Here is a 27,282-nt window from a genome sequence, read left to right as displayed (position 1 = left end):
TTCACTCTGACTAGATACTATTTATTTTTTGAATTCTATAACTCCCCAGAATTGTCAAAAGTAACCTTGTAGCCAATTCGCTTGAAAACACTAAAAACAACCTGAAATAGGCCACCCATAGTGCCAAATGCAGTCTCAAACAGCAGAGCGATAGTGCCACCAATTCCCATGGCAATGTCCTTGCACACGACTGGAAGTGCACCCACAGTGTACACAGGGAAAGTGGCTACATCCACAAGGACTCGGAGAGGGATGCTCAGAACACGGCAAACGGTCTTCAGCAGACAACAAAGGATCCGAAGAATGGCTCTTACGACCTTGACCAGGACCTTGAGCACCTTCCAGGGTATGCTCACCAACTCTTCTCCAATAGCCAAGAAGTATGAGATGATAGCCGAGCCCAGGCTGTAAAGGCAACTTTCTATGCCATCAACCACCTGCTTGGTAACACACCACAGGAAATAGACAGTGTTCTTCAGGATTTCCACCACAAGATAATAAATTAATTGGAAAAACATTATGATTGGGGTAGCAATGAAACCTATGAGTTTTCCCAAAAAGCTACGACTTCCCTCAGGTGTCTCTGGAGGCAGCAGGGCAGACCTCTTGCTCTTGGTGCTGGGGAGGGGACTAGAGCTTTCTTGAGATTGCACCATTCGCTCCTCATCCTGGACTTGATTAACCATTTCGAGGATCTTTTTCATTTTCTCTGTGTCTTGCTCAGTCCCACCACAGTTGTTCTGGAAAAGCTGAGGGTTAAATGGAAGCAGTTTCTCGAGGTCTTTCACCATCACATCTTCGATGATGTCACTGTCCCTGGTATGCTTGACAAAGCCCATGGCCCAGCCTCCTCCAGGGGCAGCACAGCAGGCTGCCAGCCAGACAAACTCAGGGATAGTCACTTTGTCTTTAACTTTGCTGCCTGAGGGCACTGCACCTGTGATGATATACAGGTCCTCCCCGTTGCCACAGTGCGGGACTAAGGCCTGGTCCACCAGGCTGTTGAGATTCATGTACCATCGTTCTTGGAAGGACTGGGTCATGGGAACTGAATTTGTGAGAGTGAATGTGGCCATCTGGAGATCACTGCTGAGGGTGAAGGGGTACAGCTGTCCTCTTTGATAAACAGAATCAAGGTAATCTGTATTCAAGGCTTGCTTGCTTCCCAGATTGTTCACAGAGGTGATGGCCTCGGCCTCATTCATCACTTCCTCAAGGCTGCTGTGGGGGTCATCGATCTGCAAGAAGAAAACAGATGCTGAGATGCATCCCCATCCAGAGCAGAGGGTACACAGTTGGATCATTCCACTAAGACTCTGGGGAAGTCCCTATTACTCTAACATTTCTAAAGCTGAGTTTGGAAAGACTTGGTGCTCAGATATACATACATTGCATTCTAGTATTTCACAATCCTGGAATTTGAAAGCATCCTTCAAAAAGGTTGTTTTCTATTTTACTCCTTGTATGTCTCCCCATCCCTGATCTGCAGCTCCATGCCCTCACACACATAAACACACAAAGCTGTGGCATCTTTTTCCCCCCCCCTAGGAATGAACCCAGAGTCTTATACACATTAGCACATGCTCTACTACTAAGTTACAAGCCAGCCCATGGCATTCTTTTTGAATCTCCTCAACTTTTAGGAATTTCATAGTTCTTTTTTGGAATATTTCCCCATGAGATTCAAAGTAATTTTAAAAACAAAAAAAGAGGAGAATAGATCTCAATAGGCCCATAAAAATCAGAAATGCACTCAAGAATTATGTCAGTGCTGCCTGCAATTTAATGCACAGGTTCCTCACAAATACTTACGATTTTAGGATGTATAAAAACAACTGCTCTAATCAGACCATTTAAACCAAATGGGAGGAAAACATAATTTGTCGTCAGTTATTAGATATCAGACAAAGCTCAAATTCAAATTAGACTGACTGCTGTTTGAGATCAGGATTAACCAAGGACTATATTTTTATTTCCCAAATTAGACTGTAAATTACTTGACACCAGGGGCTCTGTACAGTTTCCATAGAATCCAGCTCAAGGCCTAACACACACAGTATCCAGCTCAAGGCCTATTCTTATTCATGTTCAGGCCTTGAGATGCTCATCATTGCAGTATTTAAAATAGCAGGAACAAATCCACATTTGCAAAAACAAGACAAGTTAAATAAATAATGTTATATTCATCAAACAAATATCTCAAATCCATTAAAAAGCATTTATAATTATGGTAAATTCACAGTGGTAGGAAAATATATGCTATGATGTTGAAAGCAAAATGCAAAATATAAAATTCAATGATCATAATTTTTTTTAAAAAAGCCAAAAATATGCAACAATAATCTTTGGAAGCAGACACAAGAAGCCAACAGTGGTTGTTTGCTTCTTGGGGATGCAAATGATGTTGTTGTTTTTTTTGTTTGTTTCCTCTTGATGTTCTTGTTTCCCTCTCTGTACTTCCCCTACCTACATCAAACCATAAATTATTTATAATATATGTAATTTTAAAAGTAAATCAACAAACAATTAAACTAATTAAAATAATGTAATGCACAGGTTCCTAGGGAATTGACTCCCTAGTACTGGTGTCACTCGCTAAATCCATCATACAACCCCCCAGTGTAATCAAAGCCACAGGAATTGTGTTGTACCTCCCATCTGGGCACAGCACAACCTCACATTTTTCCATCTCTGCAGTGGCAGGTGCAGGCCCTCCCTCTCATGCATGCTCATGTAGGGGTAGGGAGGGCAATGGATGAGTGATTTGTCTTGAAACAGGAATATCTGCTGAAGCCTAATGGAATAACCCACAGGTTGAGCTACTCACTCACTCCACTCTTCCCCCATTCTTAGATGGAGCAAGGATCCTAGACGCTCTCCACTCCCACCACCTCCCCTGTAAGACAGAGATAAGAAACTCATTCATTTTGCAAATCTCCTATCTCTGTCCAACTGAAAGATATACCCCAAGGAAATATTCACTTCATTCCTAAATCATGAGATCAAGATATGGCAGAGTTAAGATCCATGGGGCCTTGGGTATAAGATGGTTACTGGGGCATTCTGTCTGTATTTAGCCTGGTGTAATGTCTTCAGCTGTTCTAGGGGAACTCTGGAGATGGTTTCTGAATTGGCGCCCTGTGACAGAGCAGAGGCAGCATTGCCAAAGTGCCTTCATCACAAGGGCCACCCACTAGTGAAATGGTGCCCACAAGAAAGTTGGCAGAATAGTTGAATAGTTGCTGGGACCACAGCAAAGACAGGGATTCTTGGATGAGGAAAGGAAAAGAAGCAAAGTGAGGGAGGCAAGAGGAGAAAAGGGAAAAATAGAAAAGGGAAGAAAAATGGGTGGGGGGAGGAAGGCTGGCAGGCATGTAGTATCCTGTTCTTAGGCAGAAACTGGGATACTGGGTTGACTCCCAAACTGCAGAACATGATCTCTGGGTTGCTACAGTCAGAGGAGGCTGAGCTGGGTACTTTCTACATTCTCTCAGTTCACTTGGGTTCATGGGGCTACAGATTTCTTCTGCAGTCATGCACCCAGCAACCAGGTTAAGACTCTTGCCCAGGTGCCTGGGAAGGTCAGGGCCCAATTCCACACTGGGCCCTGTGTGCTCCTCTGAGCAGCCCTTCCTATGAATAATTAATGAAACTATATGTACTGGACATGTTGGAGGTAGAAAGCACATCTTCCCTCCCCTTCCCTCTGACTTTTTCAGAACCCCATATCCATGATCACTATATTGTTACAAACCCTAGATTTGACGATAATATCATGTCAAAAGTAGAAACAGAATGCCTGGATAGTCTACCTACATACTAATGTGGGAGGTGTTGGAGACTAATATTCTTTGAATTATACCTTAAATATTTTTAATATAATATACAGAAGGTGTTTTGAACTAACTTTTTAGATGAGGAAACTAAGACACAGAAAAATTAAGTAACTTTTTAGTCATCCAATAATGATCAGCAGGATTAGGATTTGAACTGGGGTTCTGCCTTAAGCATGTGTCTCTAAAGCCATACCATTTCCCATCATCTTCATGGACATAGCTCTACAGTTTCCTCTATCAGAAAGTAGGGAAAAATGGCCACACTGTCTGCAATTCCATCTTCTCTCTAGAAGTAGGCACTGTTCCTGTTAGCACCTCCCTTGACAGTTGCCCTTTCCTTCTTCACACCAGCAAAGGTAACACAGAAGAGCAAGCATCCGGGCACAGTAGACTTTCTGAGGAAAAATCAGAAAATCAGCCCCACCACAATCTCCTCCACTCCCACTCCACAGGGTGAATTAAACAGGAAAGGGACTCTATGTAACCAAGGTGACCCAGATAAATTGTATAGCTTAACGGACTCTGGTTGGTGTTCCTTAAGACCTTCTATTTTCAAGGAACAAAGACTCCTTATAGTTTCTCCCTATAATGATGGGTTCATTAGAAGGATAAAAGGCACAGAAACCCAAGAAAAGTTTAAATAACAGGGTCCACAAAGACCCAGGCATTGTGGTGTACCTCTACTGCTGGAAATAGAAATGGATTCCAGGCAGTGCAAGAGAATTTGGGCAGAAGGTGTGTGGTTGAGACTAATCAGATACTACTGCCTGCCTTTGAGAGACAGTCACACTTGACCTGTCAGCCGTCCTCTTTCCCTCCCACCTGGATTCGCCCCCTATTTCTTCCTGCACAGCTCTTCTCTTCTCCAGGGCTGCTTCTTACACTTGATCGCTGTTCCTTCATAATCCGAGCTTGCACGGGGACCACTGTGCACTCTCTAGCCACTTGACATATCGTTAACCTTCCATTTTAGCCTCTTCTGTTACTTAATTTCCTACTTAAATGCTAAAAAAGACAAGAGTCCGATTTCCTCAGCTCTTCTTTTCATACCAGGCCATGACAAACAGGCTGTCTTTGAGTCCAGTGCCCACCTCTGTCCATCAGCCCTGTGTTGGGTGTTGGGGAAAGAACTCTGGTGGTCTGCATAAGGCTGCTCCTCCATTGGGAACCCCGGCGGTGGCCACACTGTAGACTTGGCTTGTCTGCTCATGGCCCTAGTGCAACACACTGAAGTGGGCAAATTAATGTGTATATCACTACAAAATTAAAACACAAACTAAAAACTAGGGAGATTTCCCAAGGTTTATCTAATCCAGTATTACATCTCTGACAAAAATGACAGCAATGTTTTATAAGAAGATATGCTGATCTTTTATAAGCCTTCTATTCTCTCTTTGGAGAACCTTCTATCCTTTCTGTGTTGTATCCTCTTTTTCCCATTTTAATCTCATTATCTCTCCATAATGCATTCTAGGTGAGTTCCTCAGATCTGGCTTCCAATTCACTGGCTCTCTTTAGCTATGCCTAGTCTTTTTTTGTGTGTGTATGATGTTAGGGATTGAACCCAGGGCCTTGTGTATGCAAGGCAAGCACTCTCCCAACTGAACTATATTCTCCTCCCTATGTTTAGTCTTTTTGACCTGTTTATGTAGATTTTTTCCCATTTCAATAATATTTTTCTTGTCTAGAATTTCTATTTCAAACTATTTCTATCTAATTCTTTTTAACATTTCATTAGTTTAGACACAATTATTTTAAAGTCCCTTACAATATTTTCTATTTATTTGTTGTGGTTTTTTTTTTTTTTTTCAGTTTATTTTGTTGCTTCTAACCAACTGACTAACTTCAAGGTGGTGGGTATTTACAAGTGCTCTGCAGTTTTTGTTGCTGGACTTGACTTCACAAGAGGCCCAGGGTGTTCTGTTGGTGGTGGGTGGGTGGGACAATAAGATTACTTATTGCAGTTGACTCTGAGTTATCTTCCCAGTTCAGGGTTTCCACATGGAGAAGGCAGTGCAAATTTGAACCTACACAAAGGGAAGGTGCTGGCTTTAGGCTTAGGTCTGGAGGGTGCCATGTGTACACTCATGACATGGTGTAGGTAGCTGCCTTCTATAACAACCTGTGAGTCGAGTTTTCCTGCCTGGTTCACCAGTGCTGCAGCACCTTCCCAGCTCCCAGCTCCACCCGTGAACCCAGCTCCAGTTCCATGTCATGCACGTGGTATGTGGCTTTGACTTCTGTCCCCAGGCATATCAGAGACCTAGTTCCTAATATCTTTGTGATTTCCCACGCATAACTTTGGCTCTCTATTTCTTATATTTATGGCATCAAGAAGGAATTGCTTAAGTAGGAATTTAATTTTTTAAAATAATATATTTTATCCAGAATTTCTGTGTGTTTTCAGTGGGAGAAAAAGAATTCCACATCTGTTAGGCCACATGTCTTATCCATTGTCCCAGACTTAAGTGTCTCCTAAAGAATGCCTTTAAATTCACTGTAGATTTATTATCCCCAAATTTATCTACTTTGCTTAAATCTCTCTCTTTCTTTCTGTTTGTAGACTACCTCAGGATAAGTGTTTAGAATAAGCAGAGCAGCACTTCTCAGCACCTTTACTGATAGTGCCAAGAATGTTATAGGCTGAAGTCCTTCACCAAGGGTAGGGTACAGGGACTCCCAGACCTGCCATAAGCCACAATGGCCAGTCTATAAACAATTTGATTCTGTTTTCCTGCTAACTCATCTGCATTATCTACTACTTATAACTCTTTCATCTGTTCATGATGCTTTTCTGTTTTCTTGGAATTTATGTCCATTGATTTTACATTTTGTAACATGGAATCATCCACCAAAATTGGACACTACATTATGAAGCCACTTTTCCACATCACTTATAAAATGATATTAAATCCCAGGACCTTTAAATATCCTACTAACTAATCTCCATTGAGAGAAATGCCCGTTAAAGCTAAACTGCTCTCTGGTTTACAGCCAGTGTTTTAACATACGACAAAACTTTCTTCTGATGCCAAGATGACTGATATTCTAATGTAGCAGGAAATAAGGGTTGGGGCACCAAGATCTGGAAGCAACAATATTAATGGCGCCATGGCCCAGAGGAATAATTCCCAAATTCTGAGTCCCGAGGACAGCAAGGCTTTTACTTTTATAACTAAGCAAGTTTGGGGTACATCAAGGCAAAGGAGTTGGTGCAATTCTATTAGAGGTGCACTCTACATTTGTTACATGGGTATATGCTTGTCAACAAACCTAGGGTCTCTTACTTCATACAGCTTAGAGACTTTTACTGCAGTAAGCCTAAAGGTGTTCTGTCCCTGCTACATTGTTTCCTGCTTCTGCCACTGCAGTTATCTGTTATAGTTACCTGTTAGCAGCTGCTAGCCTCTATAGTTAAATGTCAGTAAGGAGAGCTGCTGTGTTTCAGCATGCAAAACTACAGCTTGTCAGCTCTTCAACTGCTTAAGTTTCCATTCTGTCCTACCACGCTAATGCCTATGTTAAAGAATCATGTGAAAAAAAAATCTAAATAAAATTAGTAAGCCAGCTCCCCATCATTAACATACTCACTACTTTCTACAAAGCAACCGAGTACATGTTGATAAGCTCTTGTTTTCTGAGGGATGCCCGTGTGTGCATGTGACTAAAATACCTCTCTAAGGTATGGAGACTTGATATTTAATGGGAATAGTACTTGACAAAAACAGTCAAGTATATTCTTTGCTACTGTCACTGAAAGGACAGATGTATTTTTTTCTATGCTTTCTACAGTCATAGTTTAATGATCTGGTTATTGCAATTACAGTAAATTACTGACAACTCTGCTCCATAAAGACAAAAATAGACCTATGATGTAAGAAGTAATTTCAGATTACAATTTCTAGATTATACCTGTCCTTTTGCAATCTTAACTCTTTGGCTTCCCAGTGGAACCTCTGGAGGTAGGGGAACATACAAAGCTCTCTCTGTCTGATCCACCTCTCGGTGACCCAGTCCCTCTGGGCTGCTGATGTAATTTGATAGAGTTGCTGTATTTAATGGAAATTTTTTTTCTAATCTCAACATGTTAAGTAGGTTTTAGAAGAATGCGCTGTCCCCATTCCACCAGCCTCATGCTCCATAAATAATCTTATAATAAATTCCTTTTCAAATTTAGTACCAAGAAAAACATTGCTTCTGTAAACAAGCTAGTCTGTTTTCTTATACCAAATAGTAAAAACTATTTAACCCCATGGGGTTTCTTTTTTGTTTCAGAATTAAATGAAGGGAGACATTCAATTTGGGGGATAATATAAATGTAATATTTAACAAATGGGATTGAAATTTGAAAAGGAATACTGGAGGGGAAATAGTCATCAATATTTATTAAGCCTATATTATATGTGCCTAGCACTATAGAAAGAAGCATTGGAATTGGTAATGATAATAAAAGCCAACATTAATGACTTCTATCTGCCAAATACTATGCTAAGAGCTTTACATGTATTGAATTAGAAAGTGACTGAGCTAACTCATTCCCTCATCTAAACATAACATAACAACATCTAAACATAACAACTATGTGTTTTTAGTATCGCCTTTTGATAGGTGAGGAAACTAAGGGTCATCAAGATTAAATAACTTGCCCAAGGTCACACAGTTAGTATGTGGTGGGATCAGAGTGTGAACTAGGGAGAAGGAGCATGGGAGGAATAGAGGAACTCTAAATAGGGGAGAAGAAAGGGGGGGAAGAGAGGGGGCATGAGGTTAGAAATGGTGGTGGAATGTGATGGACATTATTATCCAAAGTACATGTATGAAGACACAAATTGGTGTGAATATACTTTGTATACAACCGGAGATATGAAAAACTGTGCTCTATATGTGCAGTAAGAATTGTAATGCATTCTGCTGTCATATATAAATAAAAAATTAATTTAAAAAAGTAAACCCAATAGCTAATGTTTTATATTCCTACAAATACATCTTCATATCAAGAGTGTCACATTTATTTATGGAAAGAAGATACAGATACAAAGTTAAATAGAAATTCAAGAGAAAAACAACAGCATAATAAAGATTATATCCAACACTAAATAAATGATAGGGGAAAAAAGAATATAATTTCAGTGGAAGGAAGGACATAATGATTATATTATGAGAAGACTTCTTGGGAAGAAAAAAAAACCTGAAGGAAGGAAGACTTGGAGGATGTGCTAGACTTTGATAGATCTACTGAAATCAAAAGGTCAGTAACAGTTTAGTAGGATTTCTACACAAAGGCTTAGAGGCAGGAACAAGCAGCCTGAGAAAATAGGATTCACAGTAGGAAAAGTGCAAGGTTTAATTGGAAACAACTGAACAAAAATTCGGAAAATATTGTTGCATCCCATTTACTCTTCACATAATCCAGAAGGTAGACATTATGACCATGTGCTTTTCACACATGGGAAAAGAGAAACTCAGATAAGTCAGATAAGGGGACAGCAATGAAGTCATCCAAAAAGTACATGGAAAAGCCAAGACTCAAGCCTCACTTGTCTGATTCTAAAGCTTCTAACTGTATGCCTGTAGCAGCACCAGCCAAGGAATAAACTGAGAACCACATGTGGCCACCAAGAGAAGACAAGAAGAGGCAGGATGGAGCTGTGAGGATAGTAACCTGGTGTCATGTCAGAAGTAAAGACAGGAGAACACTTTGACCAGAGCCTGATCAATACTGTGTGCCACCTCCCACAGTGGGGCAACAGAAGGATGGAAATAAAGGCCACGACTTGGATGACTAGGGATCAGTATTGGCAGGGCTCAGCAGGTAGAAGTGAGTGGATTTTGGCAAAAGGAGGCTACAGAGTGGACCTCTTGTTTGGGAAGTCTTGGATAAGGGCAGGAGATCAACAGAAATGTGGCTTGAGAGACAAGGTTTTGCAGGGACAAATGAAAGGGCCATTGGGAGATTGAGGTTACTTGACTCTGTGCACAAAGGAGCATCTTAAAGCTGATTCTTGAGGCTCTAGAATCATTAGAGGGCAATGAACTGGAGGAGCAGGGAGCATGAAGTAGAGTGTTGTCCCCAAAGATTGCTGGGCTGCAAAATCCATACAAACCTCATGAGCCAGAGTCACACAGTGTAGATTTGCCATGGGGAGTTTGTCTCTGAGGAGGGAAAGGAGTTACTTTTTGATAATGATCCTCAGAAGCACAAAGATGGAGATTTGGGGCTTGTCAGCACCAACGCGGCTCACCAGCCTGCTCCACTCCTCTCTTCTTTCCGCCCACTCTTTCTAGCTCCTCTAAGGCTAGAATCACACCACCTTCAGAAGCATATTCTTTGACATACTTCAGAGACATGACAGATAAAAGGGAGCTCCTCTGAGGAGTTAGGAGTCCCAGCCAAGATCTCCAAGATCAGTCAGGTGACTGTACCATGGGGAAACAAAATAAGTGTAGCCCTGGGAATAGGCAGAGGATGACAGAATGTCCCAAACACAAGAAAGTTCTACAGAGGGCTAGGACGACTTGGGGGAAGAGAGGGGAGAGAAACTCTCAATGTGCTACTAAGGTCAGCTTTAAAGAACACACACACACACACACACACACACACACACACACACACGTACAATAGGGGGCTTGACAGTCAAGAGAAAAGAGCTATCAGAGAGTGGGGAAATGAGTGTGCTAGAGTGAGCTCCCGTGGGTTTGCTCCTTGTATTTTTACATACTGAAGCCTCCTCAAGGGTTGGGATCATCTCTTGTATTTTTCTGTCCTCCTAACAAGCTCTGCATGATGTAGGCTCTTGGAAGATGATGATCATAAAGGCAATAATGGAATAAGAGGAGCGGAGAATAAGGACAAGTATATGGGGAACACATTGAAAGGGGCCAGTGTAGGCTGAGTGGACTCTATTCTGAGACCATGGGAGGAGTAAAGGGTAAGTGAAGGGCTGGTATTGGCAAATTCCTCAGGATATGGTGGTCAGCATCTGCCATGGCAGCCAGGGGGCCTGAGCACAGGGAGATTAGGGAAGATTTTGAGCCTCCTGAGGTCACTGTGCCAGGAAATTTAGAGGCAAGAAGGGCTGCTGAGAAGAAAAGAGGCTCTGGGGAAGTCAGCAGAGACTGGTGGGGCAGGGCCAGCTCTGCCCAGGCCAAGGCTTCAGCTTTTGTACTTTTTGTGCCCCTGAAATGATTTGTAGCTCCGAGATAGTGGCAGAGGAAGAACTGGTCTAGGTGCTGTGGTGGGTATGCAATATGGGAACTTTGTCAAAGCAAACAGATTGAGGCTCCAGACCTAGGTGGACAGGGGCCGAGAGTTTCAGGTAATAACTAATAGCACTTCTGATGTGAAGGGACTGAGCAGGTGCAGCTGAAGAGCAAGACGGGTTCAGAGGAAAAGGAAGGGGAGAAGGTTGGGAAGAAGGAGAAGTGCATCAGCAGGAGGAGGGGCCAGGCATAACCCTGTGGGTGGTAGGCAGCTGGCATGAGTGCAGACAGAGCCCAGGAGCACAGGATGCAAGTGAGTGGGCAATGTCAGAAGGATGACTACCAAAGACAAAGGCCATGGTGGTCTGTCACTGCATACGTTTATCCATCTGTCTGTCCCACTGAATTCAAGGACTAGTGTCAGTTTGTTCTGCTCCTACACCTGGCAAGATGGCCCTGCACATTAGGAAGTAACTGGCATTTGTTAAAAGATGATCTCACTGGACTTCCACAACAATCTTCTGATGCACACAGGATTTCCTCCAATTTGCAGACAAGACTCTACTTCTGCCCCATGATCTACCACATGGAAAAGGTGGTCTTGATGAAGGATCATCAAAGCAGTTATTAAATTGGGCAATGAGTCACCATGGAGAGGGTGGAGTTTCCTTCCCCTGGAGAATTTTAAGCTGAGACTAGATAAGCACATGCAGGGGATGAGTCAGACAAGATCCTGTGGTCAGGAGAAGACCAAGTGAGCCCCTATCTAACGAACTCTGTGGGGGACAAAGAGGCTGTTTCCTTTGGGGGTTATTTTATTTTTCAAGAAGATAAACTGTTCATCTCAGATGAACTGAACAATGGATGTTCCAATTTTGTTTCTGTGTGAATTATGGTGTGTGTGGATGCACAGAGATATAAGAGATGCTATCACCTCTGCATCATTGGATAGACCTGAGAACCCCTCCTTCCAAGGAACCCTGAGTAAAGTGGATGATCAGAACATCAGATAATCTTATCAGAGATGGATGGGGGCATAAAGATCCTCTGAGGTCACATGGTATAACAAACTAGGCCTGAGATCTGGGGAAGTCCCAGGAGAACCTTCTCACCATGGAAAATACTCAACCCAGCTAGGGAAAGAGCTGCTTTTAAGAAAAAAAAAAAAAACACAAAAAATCAGCACAGCTGATTAAGACACTGGAGGAGGAATAAACCAGGAGGCCTTGCAGCTCTCAGGAAAGCATATCCTGACCCACCCATTTAAGAAAAAAAAAAAGTCATCTTCTTGGCATCTAAAATATTCTTTATCCTCTTGGGAACAGAAACAGCTTTAGACAAATTATAGACAAATTAGAAGGATACTGATCCCCCCACCACCTTTTTTTTAGGATACAGAAATGCAGAGCTTTTCATTTCCTGACTGGCCCTCTGGCTCTAAGGATTGGCACTAAGGACTTCGGGCTGGTGTCTCCACCTTCCTCCCAGTGAATCACCTTCCTCTGGGCTCCCAGGCCACACACACCTTCCTGCTTTGGGAAGAATGAAGCCTTTTCAGTGCTGGCCTGAGGGGTGCACATCCAGGGGAACCCAGTGGGTGAACTGTGCGGATGTAGACAGAGGAAGGGTATCCACTTCCATCTCAGACTTTTCTTTTTCTTGAAAATTTGAAATATTAAAATAAAAAATTCTTTTTTTTTTTTTAATGCACCAACTCTAATTTGGCAATAAAATTCACCAAGAAATCCCTGAGGGTAGGCCAAAGGGGGACACCAGGGAAAAGAGACTCCCCTCCAGGGGGACTCCTCTGGCTGCTCCTTTCACAGTGAGTTTCCAGTGCAGCCTAGGAAAAGGCCTTACTCCTTTAAGACCTTTCCAGAGGGCAGAACCTTCTCAGGTTACATCATCCTGGTCCTCTTGGGTTTCCTTCCTCATTACTCACAAGAAGCCTGTTTTCCACTCTGGATTCTGCTTTCTTTTCCAGAGCAATTATTCTCAGTATTTACTAGGTGGAACAGAATTTACAAAAGTCAGTTAAATTGAGAAGTCTCCATTTCTAATTTTTTCCACCTTCTGAGTTCAGACAAGACCAAAGGTTCTTATGCCTGGCTGCACATTAAAGCTACCTGGAAGCTTTAAAAATACCGTCAGGCTCACCCAAGCCTCTTAAATCAGAGTAATAAATAATAAAAAGAGCCCCACCAGGATGGTTTTCAAGTTACCCAGGTGGTTCTGATATGATTCCAAATTAGAAGCCACTGGGCTAGGCCTTTGTCAGATTCCCATTTATTGCTCTTTGATGGGATAAGTCGCTCCTTGACAGCCACTACAGAAAATTAGCAAGGTCTCCTTAAATCAATGATAATCAAAATTCAATTTGTATCAGAAGAATGCTGGCCCTTGTTAAACATGCAGATTCTTGTACGTCACAACAGAGATATGTATAGCAGACCTGGGGGTTTAATCTAATATGCATTCTAACCTCTACCCTAGGTGGCACTGATGAGGGGTTGGGGATCCATGAGCCCCACAATGAAAAACAAAAGTTGTAATCATCCTGGGGAGTGCCCTGGCTGAGCAGTATCCACAGACTGCAAGGGCTGTGACAATAATGCCACAGGAAGGAGAAAAATACTGTAGGCCATATGGATCATCCACCTATTAGATTAGCTAATAATTTGATCATATAATTTGTATAAGCTGGGCAAAGCGGCACACTCCTGTAATCTCAGTCACTCGGGAGGCTGAGGCAGGAGGCTCATGAGTTCAAAGCCAGCCTCAGCAACAGCGAGGAGCTAAAGCAACTCAGTGAGAGAGACCCTGTCGCTAAATAAAACACAAAATAGGGATGGGGATGTGGCTCAGTGGTTGAGTGCCCCAAGTTCAATTCCCAGTACCAAAAAAAAAAAAAAAAGTATAAATATGGATTTCCTGCCTTATTCATACATGGACTGAAAAGTCCATCTGTGCTATTTATACTCTTTTGAATTCTAACATCTTTAACAGTATCCTATAGTAATAGTCCCAGTTAATGATAAACTGGTACATTCATGACCCTTCCCCCAAATTCCTTCAACCTCATCTCTCAAACCTTCTTTTATATTCAATCAAAACAGGTCATTCCCAGCTGCCTGTCATGCCACTTCTGTGGGTGGAATGCCAACACTCCTGGTTCCCTCTGTGCAGTGGTTCTGCCACCACTGGCTGGGGGTGCCTTCCACATTTCTTCTCTGCTACCTAAATCCTCCCCTGGGTGTTCAGATGAGCTCCAGGCTCGCGGTTCCACTGCACTGTCTCTTTTGCTTTCAAGATCCAGACTCCTCAGCCTTGCTCTTAGTACTCGGAGGCTGACTTCCAGAACTGTATCATCTGAATTCTCTTAAAGGTAGGAAAAGAGAGAGAGTCTTGCTCATCCCTTCCCTGCCTGGCTGTGTGGTTTCTCTGCTGCCACAGTTCTCACCAAACTCCACCCCTCACAGCTTCCCGCCAGTGCTAGTCCCTAGGCACTTGACCATACCTTGCTGGCTCTTTCAGTTCTCTCTAAATAGTTTCTTCATTCAGTTCCATTTTTTAAACTATTTGAGTTCCATCTGCTTCTCTAGCCAGGATCCTGGCTGACATAAGCTCATTGAAATCTTTTCCATGGTCCCAACTCTCCCAGCCAGAGAAATCACATCGGCAGTGGAGTTTTTCTGACTTGATCTCTGAAGACACATGACCCCTCCTACCCACCTCCATGCCAGTCACAAGCAATGGCCACTCAATTGGTCAGCTACCATCAGCCTGGCTTTTCTCTAAGAAACTCAGAGATGAACAACAGTCAGTGAAGGGTGCACAGACTCCAAAGACAGCTCAGAGTTGGCAGCAAGGCTGACATGTGGGAAAGCAGAGCTGTTTAAAAGAAAAGAGACAGAAGGAGAGTGGGCACAGGACCCGGAACACTCTGTGACCATTTTTTTTTTTTCTAGAAGTTTTCTGGCTCTGCTTCCTTTGAGAACCATCTCTTTTCCCGTGCCTGTAAATTTTACAGGGCTATCTTAAGACAGCCCTGCCCTTCACCTGATTGGCTTGGGTACATGCATGATTCATGTATCAAGAAGCCTGAAATATGGGAGCCCTATTCTTATCAGAACCCAGTAAGCCCCTGAGAGAACTGGGACAAGGGACTACGAGGCAATGGAACCTTCTAGATAACAGGATTAAAACTGGCGAATAAATGAAGAGACAAGTTGTCTTGGTGCCAGAAGTCTGGAAGCAGATCAGCAAGACATCCCAGGGAACAGAGAAGGAATTTCTACCAAAATTTCCAAAAGAGAAGAGTTCAATGGATAACAATAACAGGATCATGCAGAGCAGCTGATTCCACAGAAAAGGCTTAAACCAGTCATTATCAAGGTGACGAGAGAACAGGAGTATGTGAAACTAAGGGCACTTCAGCAATGTCTATGGGTCAGCCCTGGGAGTTTGGCACACGCATCCTGGTTGTGTCTAAGGCACACATGGTGTGGGAAGAGAAGGTTACTTCTTTGTTCATTAAAGTTAACGTTACAATTGAGTGCTTCACACAGTGTAGAGTGATCTCTGCACACACTGCCTCACTGAATCTTCCTCGAGTCTCTCTAGGATAGGGACAATTTACTAGCCCCATGCCACAGATAGTGAATTGGGCTCCCTAGCAATCTGGTTTAGTACAGAACACCAGTTTAGAGATGTAGAGATCTGTCAACTCTACCACTTACTGGCCTTGTGACTTTGGACAGACCAGTGATTCCCTGGGTATCTGAGTTCTCTTTATAAGAGGAAAAGGATAATGCCTCTCTCTGCAATAACACAGAAAGGAGAAAGAGGGCTGCATCGTTTTGAGCCAACTGTAAGTTATATATGACATATTCTTGGAAGAAAAATGTGATGAAGTAGACTTTTCATTCAAAGTCCCCAGGTCTTCTATTTCTAAATTAAAATGCTTAATGAAATAAATTATTTATGTGCAAACCCATCCATTAATAGGGTCCCCACCCTCTCCAAGTCCATGAGTTGACAACTGTTTGAGGAGTTGGCTTATTGTGGTCTCACAGACTTTGATAACTAGAATAAAGAGTATGAAATAGTACATGTGTCTTTAGGTAGGTGGGATGAAAATTTCTGGAATGTTTTATATATACACACACACACTGAAGACTGGCTATCTGTGAGAAGTGGGATCTTTCATATACTTTAAAATGTTCAAAAATATTTTTACCATGAGGATGTTACTTTCATAATCATAAAAATATAAATATCATAAATAACAACCACCACCACTATAATAAAAAGTTTAGTTGAAAATTGTCCACAGTTCAACATCTAAGGTTATAATAGAAACAGGATTACTGTTTAGCTTTCAAATGTCACTTCTACTATTAAGTGCACATTTGCCAAGTGTCCAACAACATTCAATACTTGTTGACTGTTATTTACATTCTAAGCACTATTATGTAGCTAGTTGGCAAATGAAAGCTCATGAGCCAAATCCAACCTACCACCTCTTTTTCATACGTAAAGTTTTTTTCTTATGTTGACTGTGGCTGTTTTTGTGCTAAAACAGCATAGCTGAATAGTTGCAGAAGATTAAATAGCCTGCAAAGCCTAAAATGTTTGCTATTTGGCATTTACAGAAAAAGTTTGCCATGCCCTGTTAGATAAGGAGGATTCAATGATGAGCAATGAGAGTCCTGGCCCTATCTTGATGGAAGTTATGAGTCTATTCAATTGACACGCAATTAGCTACAGAAATAGATACGTAATTGCAACATACAGGCAAAGTGTTAGGTGCTACTGCAGAGTATTAGGGGCAGTTGACCTAGGTGGGAATAGCATGAAAAGCTACAAACAAACAAAACCCAGCAGGTACAAAGGCCCTGTGATGGGAGGGAACATGGACATTTAAAAAAGAAAAAGAGAGAGAGAGAGAGAGAGAGAGAGAGAGAGAGAGAGAGAGAGAGAGAGAGAGAGAGAGAAGCCACAGTGGCCAGAGTGAAAGGCCTGACAAGCTTTTTCTCCAGAAAAAGCTGGAGAGGGAATGGTGGATCATTCTGGGGGCAGACTCTGGGGGCCATGATAAGGAGACGTGTCTTTATCTGGAGAGAAACAGGGCATTCTAAAGGGTTTCCACAGAGGCACGGGAGACGCAAGGAGATGGATGTTAGGATTTCTCTAGCTTCAGAGTGGAGAACAGCCAGAGGACAACCAGGAGCGATAGGCTACATCAGCAGGCGGCTTTGCAGAGACTTGATAAGAGATGAGAGGAGCTTGGATTTGAGAGTAGAGAGAGCAAAGATTACAGAAGTGAATTTGGACCAACTTAGGTGCAGAAAGTAAGGTCATTAACTATCCGAAAGAGTCCACATGTTCAAAGGAGTTCACTGTTATAGTGGGTACCATGGTGCCATATAAACTCTGTTGAACTTCATGAACTCTGTTGTTCTTTTTCCATGCTTTTTGCATTCCAAAACTGTGGCCGTTTCCCTATGTGGTCCTTCTAATCATGCATCCTGGTCCATTCAATCAACAAATTTGATTTGGATCAATTCCTTTTCTTGTTATTAACATTAAGATAATGGCAAGCAGATTTCCAAAAACCAGACTGTCATTTCACAAACACGGGGAAGGCCTATTTGACAAGCTGCGCTGAAGTCTTCAGGATTAAGGACAAAGGTAAGAACTTACAAAGGTGGAGGACTTAGGTTACTGCAGTCATAAAAGAAGAAAGAATGTTGGCACTTTCACGGGGGCAGGGGGTGGGAGGATTTCTGAGTTGGAGCAAAGTCCCTCTACTGTTGTCCCAAAGTAGAACTCACTGCATCACTGGGTCATAAAGTTTCACAGTGGTTTTACTTCCCTGAGGAGCCTGTCTGGTGGCATCAAAGGGCTCCTGAACAGACTGAGGCTCAAGGGTGGATGAGTCCTGTGCCTCTGCTGAAGAGGGACAGCTCGGGAGGGTGTGGTTGGTCTGCACCCACCTCCCATGGCAGAGGGCATTCAGTCAGGAGCTGGGCTCTCCTCAGTCCTGTACCCCATGGCCAACCTAATAGCCTCTCCACACCCTTGTGGATACAACACGGCATCCCCACCCTTTCATCTCTGCCATTCTCTCTGAAACTAGAGAACAATACCTGTTGCTCACAGAGCATAGCTAACATAGTTTTTAAATGATCTATTCCCCCTTCCTGAATCTGATGCCTTATGCCTTAAGGGAAATGTCTGCATAGGAGAAATCATAGGAAGTGCCCAAGGTGGATAGAAGAGAACAAGATTGCACAAGCAGGCAGCAGGCCTCTTAGTCCAATGCAATATTTATTGAATCTGCAACCCTGCAGGCACAAAGGATGGGGTCTGTGAACCACTGTTGTTCTGTGGCATGTGGCTGAGGCACTGGGAACCTGCCCTGGCAGTAAATAAACAGATGAACTTTCAAAATAACTTTTCATTTAAGAGTTAAATAGGAATTAACCCAATGCATTAATAGGTTTGGTAACAGAGGCAACTCAGGGTATGCTGTTATCAGACAGCTCCTGTTCAAACCCCAACCCCTTCTTAGTTGTGTGAACATGGAATAATAACTTAACCTCTCTATGCCTCACTTGCCTCCTCTGTCTAGGGAGGATAGCCATACCCTCTATTTCCTATGGTTGATATGAGCATTACATGAAATTACACGTAGGAAAAAAAATCCTAGAAAAATTTCTGCTACACAGTGAGCTCAAGTCTCTTACCTGAAACCCCAGTTAATACCTGAGGGTGTCTCACATTTAGCCTGTCTGAAACTATACTCTCCTTCCACTTAAAGCTCTATTGAGGAATGACTGATATATAAAAACTGTACATATTTAATCTGTACAATTTGATGCTTTTTGGACATATGCAAACACCCTGATACCATCATCACCATCAAGTGACAGACACCTCCCGAGGTTTCCTTGTGTCTATCCTCCATTTCCTCTTTTGTGTGCATTCAGTACATTTAACATGAGAACTACCCTCTTGACAAATTCTGAAGTGTATAACACAAGCACAGTCAACCAGAGGCACGTGCTGTACTATAGATACCTAGAACTTATTTGTCCATTGTCACAGTGAGTGACAGTTCCCCATTTCCTCACCTTCCAACCTCTGGTAACCACTATTTTGTTCTTACTTCTATGATCAAAGGAGTTTTATGATCCTCCTTTATAAAGCCTCATCTTATTCACAGAAATTCCATTCTTTTGGCTATGTGAGCCCAACCCCTTGAGTCATCTGTGACACCTCCCTTTACCTCCCCTCAAAGATCCTTGGTTCTTTCAAAAGACATCCAGAACTACAGAGTCACCATCCTGCCAAACAGATTGCTACACCTTGGTCAAGCCACCACTGTCTCTTGCCAGATTACTGAATCCCCTAACTGGTCTCTCCACTTCTGTCCTCAACCCCATAAGTCTGTTCTTAATACCATAGCCAAAATGATTCTATTACAATCTAAGTTAGATCAGGTCAAAACCCTATGCTCAGAACCTTGCACAATGGCTTCCTGTTTCACAGAGGAGCAATCAAATTTCTTACAAATTGTCCTAGGAGGACCTGAATGATCCGCCATCCCTCTTCCCACCTTTCTGACCTCATTTCCTGCCACTCTTCTCTTTTATCATTCTCTAGCCACATTGACCTCTTAGTTCTTCCTCAAACACAAGGATCACACAGACTTCAGGGCCTTTGCCCTTACTTAGTCTTCCTTCTACCTGAATGTTCTTATCCCAGATATCTGCATGATTGGCTTTGTCACTTCTTTCAGATCCGTATCACAAAGTTGCCTCCTCAAAGATATCTTCCCAGGAAACATTTTTAAACTTCACCTTTGCCCTGATAGCTTGTATCCGCTTTCCTTACTTTATTTTTCTGTTTAGCATTTAAAACTATTCAACATGCTAGGTATGTTTTTTACTTGTTTATTTGTCATCTGTATCCTCTATGAATTACTAAACCTCATGATAATAGGTAATTTTTTGTCTGGTTCACTGATCTATTCCCATTGCTAAGTATAGTGCCTGACACACAGCAGAGGCTCAATAAACATCTGTTGTCTAAATGAGATAAACAACAGAGAACCCAGGGCTTTGTTAAGGCTGCTGATTGTCCCTGCTAACTGAAGGTCAATCAAACCTCAAGACAAGGACCTGCATGCAGTCTTCTGTTTGTTCTGCAAAATGAAAGGTACTCACGTTTTCAGTTTTGATTAAAAATATAAAATGCTCTCAGCTTGACTTGACTTATTTTGATTGAGTCACACTTCTTTCAGGCACTGGGTCAACAAAAACATGACTGGAATACTAAACAGTACTTCTGTTCTTGTTCAGCCTATGAATCAGTTTCTCTCTTTTATTTCTATAGCCACAGAGATACCAGCAGGCAATGCAATATTGCTATGATAGATGTAAAGTTTTGTGGAATATAAGGGCAAGTAACCACTCAAAGGATATGAAATGCATGGTGGAGAAGGAAAATAAAAAAACAGTATTCTTGGACAGAAATTCTAGGAACAAGACCAGACTACCAAAAATAAGAGCTACTGGCAAGTGGAAAGATTTGTGTGTGTGTGGTTTTTTTTTTTCATATTTTTACTTTTAGAGTTTAAAGTTGAGAGAGAGAGAGAGAGAGAGAGAGAGAGAGAGAGAGAGAGAGAGAGAGAAATTAGAAACCCAAAGAATAAAATCTACAGGCAACTAAGATAACTGCAATCTGAAGCTGGGATTTTCAGAATAGTATATAGGGATGAAGTCATAAATCATCCCAAGAACTGGATTAATTCAGGAAAATAAAAATAAAAGAACAAATCCAGTTCGTCAGTTTGGATTCAGGCATTTTAACTGCAAAGAAGCATGATGAAGAAGAAAGAGCTAAAACCTTTGCAATGGGTCAAAGCTCCAGTCTGGGCTCTGCCATCCAACAGCTGGGTGACCTTGGATACTCGACTGAACCTCCAAGAACTTCAGATTCCTAAACTACAGAGCATGGATCATGATACCTAAAGTCATTATGTAGATAAGTCAGGTTGTGTAAGACGTTTGCATATAGTAAAGGATCAATAAATGATATTTCCTTTCCTGGATTGTCAAAATTTGTTTGAACCCAAAGAATAGAGAATTATCAACACTGATCTTTTTTCCGAACAAAATGTCCCTAAAACATTCTGCCAATAGGAGGCAAAAACCTTAACTTGCTCCTGAGCATGATCTGTGAAACAAATGGGAGCGCCAAATTCAAAGACAACAAAGGACAAAAAAAAAAAAAAAAAAAAGGACAAAGCCAAGAAAGGAGGAAAAAAAGCAACGAAGGGCAGCAGGAGGGACTGTTCTCTGCATCACAGAACAAGGGGTGAGTGAGTGACTTTGAACCATCCTCTAGAGCCAGGTGCTTCCCAGTCTTACCCAGACTCAGCATAATAGACCAGAACGCCACTACTCACTGTTTCATGACAACACGCTCTTCATCGCTTGAGACAAAGGGGGCGAAGATATCTCTGGTAACTGGTTGTTGCTGTTTTTTCTTTTATATATATATATATATATTTTTTTTTTTTTTTTTTAGTTGTTGATAGACAACTATGTGTGGTGCTGAGAATCAAACCCAGTGCCTCACACATGCCAGGCAAGTGCACTATCGCTGAGTCACTGCCACAGCCCTGTTTGTTTGTTTGTTAATCACCTAATTCTGTCTACCTATCTGTTCATTCAAACTTTTGCTTAATCAAATCTCTCACCATGCATTTTCTGAGCACTTACAGGAATGAGGGACATAGGTCAAGCATCTGAGATGATACACAGATAAATGTTTTGCATTTTAGGAGCATTTTGTAGAATTGCAGCAGTCACCTATCTACTCCAACATTCTGTGTGCATGTCTATTTATCTGTCTGTATATGCCTACCATCTGTCAGAGTAAGATCTTTGAAAAGTATTCAGACTAATATTTATCAAGACCTCACTATATTCCAACTACTATGCTTACATGTGTTATTCTTGTTGAGTTGTCACAACCACTCTATAAGGTAAACATTGTTATTATCTTTAATAAACCAACTAGAAAAACAGGTATGAAAGAATTTAAGGTCACATATAGCCTGTAATGGCACAGCAGCAGTCTGAATCAAGTGTCTGAATAGGAAGTAAGAATCAGTATTGTCCTATTCACTGCTTCCTTACACAGAAATTTAAGTTGTGATGTCTTCTATGTATCTGTCCTCTGATGTAATGAAGAGATCTGAGGTTTAGAATTCATTAAAAAGTGTTTCTAAGTGTTTCAGGGTGTGTAAGCAAGAAACCATTGGTGGAAATTAGAGATCAGGGACTTAATCAAGATTCTAACTTGTGAAAACTTTATATGCATTTACTGAGACTTGAAATATGACCTTATTATGCTCTCTAGGAAAATGCTTTTTCAGTTGATCAAAATATCCTCTTCACTCTAGAAACACTGCAACTTGAATAATGTTTATGCTTTCAAATATGTGTTCCCATTTGACCTTTGATTTCTGAGAAACAGAAATGGAGTTGAGATTAGGATTCTCATTTAAAAGATGATAATTAAAGTCCTAACACCACCAATGCAGTGGATCCATTGTGAAATCGGAGAATACCCATGATGTATAAAAAGAGCAGAGGCCTAAGAGCAATTAGCCATGCATTCAAATCCAAGCTGCATGACCTTAGATACCACAACTAGCTTTCTGCACCAATTTCCTATCTACCTCACACATCTACCTTGCAGTATTTTGGTAAGACTGAATAAATGCACACTGTTATTACTGAATATAAGGCCAATTCCTTCTAGCATTCATATTTAGAAAATGATAAGGCCTTATATTTTGTTTTCTGGCCATGAATGTACTTAAGAAAGGCATCATGGAAAGGAGCTGAGCTGAATGGTTTAAAGTCCCATGCATTAATCAGATCCCAAGTCTCAGGTTCCTGGAGACCAGAATGAAAACCTTTCAGCCCATCTCCATCATGCCAGATGGGAATACATCTCCTATCTCTTTCACATCTTATCTATATTTTCAAATTAAAGGTGAAATTCCACATAAAACCACAACAGGCGCCTGTGGTTTTTATTTATTTATTTATTTATTTTGGTTTCTCTTTAAATTTCTGTTCCTCAGGTCTCTTTTTAAACTTCTACAGCGTGAGCAGACATGGGATCCTGTATCCAATGCCAAAGGACTGGTATGCAGAGAAGAGATCCAAATCATTTGGGATCACTCCAAAGGTCAGAGCAAGGACTGATGGGGTGGCCTTTGAGGATTGTTCCAGCTCTGCATATGGAACATGTCTGTAACAGGGGTGGCTGGCCAGTCACAGGGACAAGTTTCTGAAACAGGAAGCTCCTTGCTGAGAAAAGACAAGCAGAACATCTTACCACTGCTGCCTGATAGATTATCCTAACTACTTTATTCTAAACAAATTCTTTTATTTAACACTTATTAAGTGCTTTCTATGTGCTAGGCACTAGGAATACAATAAGCAATAAAATGCAGTTCTTAGCCTTCGCGGCTCCAGCTGCCAGGACAGATAGATAAGCAGGTAATTAATTATAAAATGCTATAAGTTCAAAATTGGAGAAATTATAAGAGAAGTGAAGAGTTGGGCCTGACTCAGGAGATGGATCCACAACAGGTGAGGAAATCTTTCTGGATGAGGAGACCCAATAGCAGAGTCATAAAGATTGGAGCAGGGAGAGGAAGTAAAGGCAGGATGGAGGAAGTATACAAAGAGCATTCAGGGCAAAGGGAATCAGCAGCAGCAAAGAAACAGACTGGCAACAGCATGGCTTAGGAGAGGAGCTCCAGGCATCTTGCTATAAATGTGAAGGTGAGGTGTGGTAAGAAACAGGGCTGGAGCCAGAGTCAGAAGCCAGGCTATGCAGGGCCTTGTAAAGGCGTTCTGCAGTTTGAACTTTGTCCTGATGATGTCAGGCAGCCAATACCTTAAAGGTTTTGAGCACGAGTAATAATTTTCTGTGATCTTTGATTTAGAAGCTTTTTTTTCAAAGGAGAACTGTAGGCCGGGCTTGAAAGCTGCTGAGGATCCCAGTGTTGGTGCAGCCCTGCCTGGCTCATCAGCACTGGGCTCCTTTGCCTGCCTCTTCCTCCCCTGTCTGCTGGGCCTCTTCGTAATGCTGACCTCAGAAGAAGATGATTTGGGAACAAGGCAACTTGGCACTATAAATTGCTTGGAAGCAGCTAGAAGTACATACTGAGCCCTGAGCTGCTCTCTGCAGTGGGGACCTTGGCTGACAGGCAGGTCTCAGGTTTGCTGCAATGCGCTCTGTAGTCCTCCTGAACCTCCTTATCGCCATCCTTCCCTCTCTTCTTTGCTCCCTCTCTGCCCGAATGACCTCAGGGTGGAGGATGGCACAGGGAGCCTATTTATCTTGCAGGAAAAAGCATCCTGCAGTTCTCAGCTCCCAGGCCATTCTGATCTCCCCAGCAGGGTGGGTACTCTGGTCTCCAGTACTTTTCAGAACCACTGTACATCTCATCTCTCAACTGCCATCTGGAACTATTTCCCCTCCTTCAGCATCCTCTTTCATCTTTCCAATCCCAATCCTCATTTCCACACCCAAGGTCTCTACTACCTCTGTGACAGTCCTCTCCACTTCTTCTCTGCCATATCATGTCCCTTATGACTCCTTCAAATACTTTATAAACTGCTCTGCCTCCCTAAGCCTTCCTTGATAATTCCTTCCTACCTGGCCCCTCCCTTCCATGATTTCCCTGTATTCTGAGCACCTGAGTGCAGTGTAATAACCTACTCACTTCTATGGTTTACCTGTTCCAACCACTCCCAATAAGCCCTGAATCTGCCTATGTTGCTCATGTTTCCTCAGTTTTAAAATGCATTCCTCCTCATCTCCCTTCTGAACTTTACCTTATCCTTCCAGGAATAGCACAAATGTCATCCTGACTCCAAGGCTTTGCACCCTATCACTTTAAAGACAGATTAAATCTAGTAGGACTTTGTTTACCTTTATTAAATTATGGCTTTTTGCTTATGTCACAGTAACATCTAATGCTTATGTATTAGACACCTCCCTGAGAACTTTATCATTTAATCCTCATAACTACTGCTAATAACTAGTGTTATTATCTCCAAGTTAACTTGCCCCAGTTTATAGCCACTCGAGGGAGGAAATAGGATTTGATCCCACACTGTGTGTCTAATCAGATGCTACATCACCTCTCTGTGCAGAAAAACCCACCTACAAACTAGGAAGCCCTTGAGTTCTGGAGTCATACATTGAATATATCTAGAGTTTCTCTGGTATACTAAATGTCTGGCATACAGCAAGTGCCTACTAAATGATTTTGAATTTAACTGATATTTGTTCAGCATGCATTCCCATGACTTCTTACTGTGTACATTGCATCTGCAAGAGATCCTCAAGAAGAAAGGATCAGGCCATCTATTTTCTTTCTAGGCCCACAATCACGGTACATAATAAGGAGCTGGAGGTCACATAGTATTCGAGCTCTAAGTGCATATGTGGGGGACACTAATTTTAAACTAAAATGTCTTAAGAATGTACACAGTCTTTTTCACATACCTGATTTCATAGGTCCTCAGATAAAATTGGTGAAAGGACATGGAGAAGGTAAGGAAACCAGATTGCAGATTGCTTGAGACCTGGCCAATATCTCAGCTCTAGAAACGTCTGAATGAGATTTCAACCCGAAGGCTCTGAATGAGGAATCTGAAAGCCAGTTGGCTGTTCAGCTGGTACTAGGCAGCTATGGCCATCAGGAACTGAGGGCTATGTGACAACTCTCCCCCTGGCAGCTCTGATGGGGTGAGAGGTCAAAGCCCAACAGGACTGAATGTTCTGGAGAGGAAGCCAACCGACAGAGGTGAACCAGGATGTGTTAGGCACAGGCCAGCAGGTACTGAGGGCCTCTAAGGGCCTCTTGGCATGTTTGGTCACTATCACCAGACAGAACCACATGAAAGGTTACATGATTCCCAAGTGGTCTGATAATATAGATGTAAAGAGTCAGGAAAAACTGGTTTCTCCTTCCCAGCATTAGAGATAATCAATGTTTCGCTACCATTTGTAACTATTCCATGGCATTTCTAAAAACTCATGCCTTTATTTTATTGTTCTAATTCAATACAACTTCAGATCTAATGTACTCACTGTTGCGTGTAGAGGGAAGCATTTCTACAGTAGGATGGGCTTTGGAGAAGCTTTCCTTAGAAGAAAAGGTAGTGACAGTCTAACCACAAGACCTGCCAGATCTTACCAGCTGGTAGGTTATCAGAAACTCTTCACCGGCCTGAGCATCTATCTTCTCTTCTGTAAAATGGGTATGAAAATGCTCACCCAACCCCAAATGAATTCTGAAGCAATGACATGAACTCAGGCCTGTGAGTGGCCCTCCTAAGCTTCCCGCGGATCTGCACGGTCTCCTAGGTCTTGGTCTCACACTCCACGCTACTCAGGAAACGAAGGAGACACTGCAGATGTCTGTAGCGGACATGTAAGGAGAACCACCTCCCCAGGGGACCTCCCTCCCCTGCGGCTCTAATGAAGGCTCGAAGATCGTCAGCTTTTATTGTAGCTTCGTCATGGGTGAGGCTAGCTGTAACTACGTGAGCGCAATGGGGTGGATCCGAAACCGGGGTCCAAGATATCAAAGGCGTGAAGGACTGCCTTTCCTGGCACTGCCCCTGGCAGTACGACAAAGGCCCCCCTTGGAGGCTGGCCCAGGCGCCCCGCCCGGCTCGGGAACCACCTCGCTTACCTGCGGCTCCACCAGCCAGCGCTGCTCCGCGCTGCCAGGCGCGGGACGCGCGGAACGGAATGCTGAGAACACTGGGATGCGATCGCGGGTGTTGTATAGGGTGGCAAAACGCTCGGAGCCCTGGAAGCGCTGACAGATCTTCACGTGGGAATCGGCAGCCAGCCCGGCAGGAGGGGTCTCGGCAAAGAAAAATTTGTCGCATTCGCCAAAACCAGCTTCTTCCTCGCCCACAAGCCGGCCTTCCAGCAGCCCCGCCAGGGCCAGGAGGCTGCCCAGCGCGAACCAGCGCGCGGTGCCCATGGCGGCCTCTGAGAGCGCGGCGGGGCGGCCGCGGAGCGGGCTCTGCGGGCTGGGCTGGGAGCGCGCGACGCAGCCGAGCAGAGCTGGGAGGGGAAGTCCAAACCCCGGCGCTGCGCACAGCAGAGACGGACAGGGCGG

The 27,282-nt window shown here is 42.8% G+C and overlaps 1 protein-coding gene across 1 annotated transcript; it reads right to left on the bottom strand.

Annotated features, from left to right (window-relative positions):
- On the bottom strand, positions 1–27,281 carry Endod1 (endonuclease domain containing 1). Its single transcript, XM_005338029.4, has 2 exons — positions 26,845–27,281; positions 1–1,238 (listed from the first exon to the last, which is right to left on the bottom strand). Exons 1-2 carry the CDS (start codon positions 27,142–27,144, stop codon positions 36–38), a joined length of 1,503 nt encoding a protein of 500 aa, XP_005338086.2. The 5' UTR covers positions 27,145–27,281; the 3' UTR covers positions 1–35.
- Position 27,282: the final 1 nt, after the last annotated feature.

The sequence above is a fragment of the Ictidomys tridecemlineatus genome, chromosome 4 (assembly GCF_052094955.1).
Source record: "Ictidomys tridecemlineatus isolate mIctTri1 chromosome 4, mIctTri1.hap1, whole genome shotgun sequence".
Taxonomy (NCBI): Eukaryota; Metazoa; Chordata; class Mammalia; order Rodentia; family Sciuridae; genus Ictidomys; species Ictidomys tridecemlineatus.
Note: the sequence above shows the minus strand (reverse complement) of the source record. Positions and strands in the feature narration are given on the sequence as shown.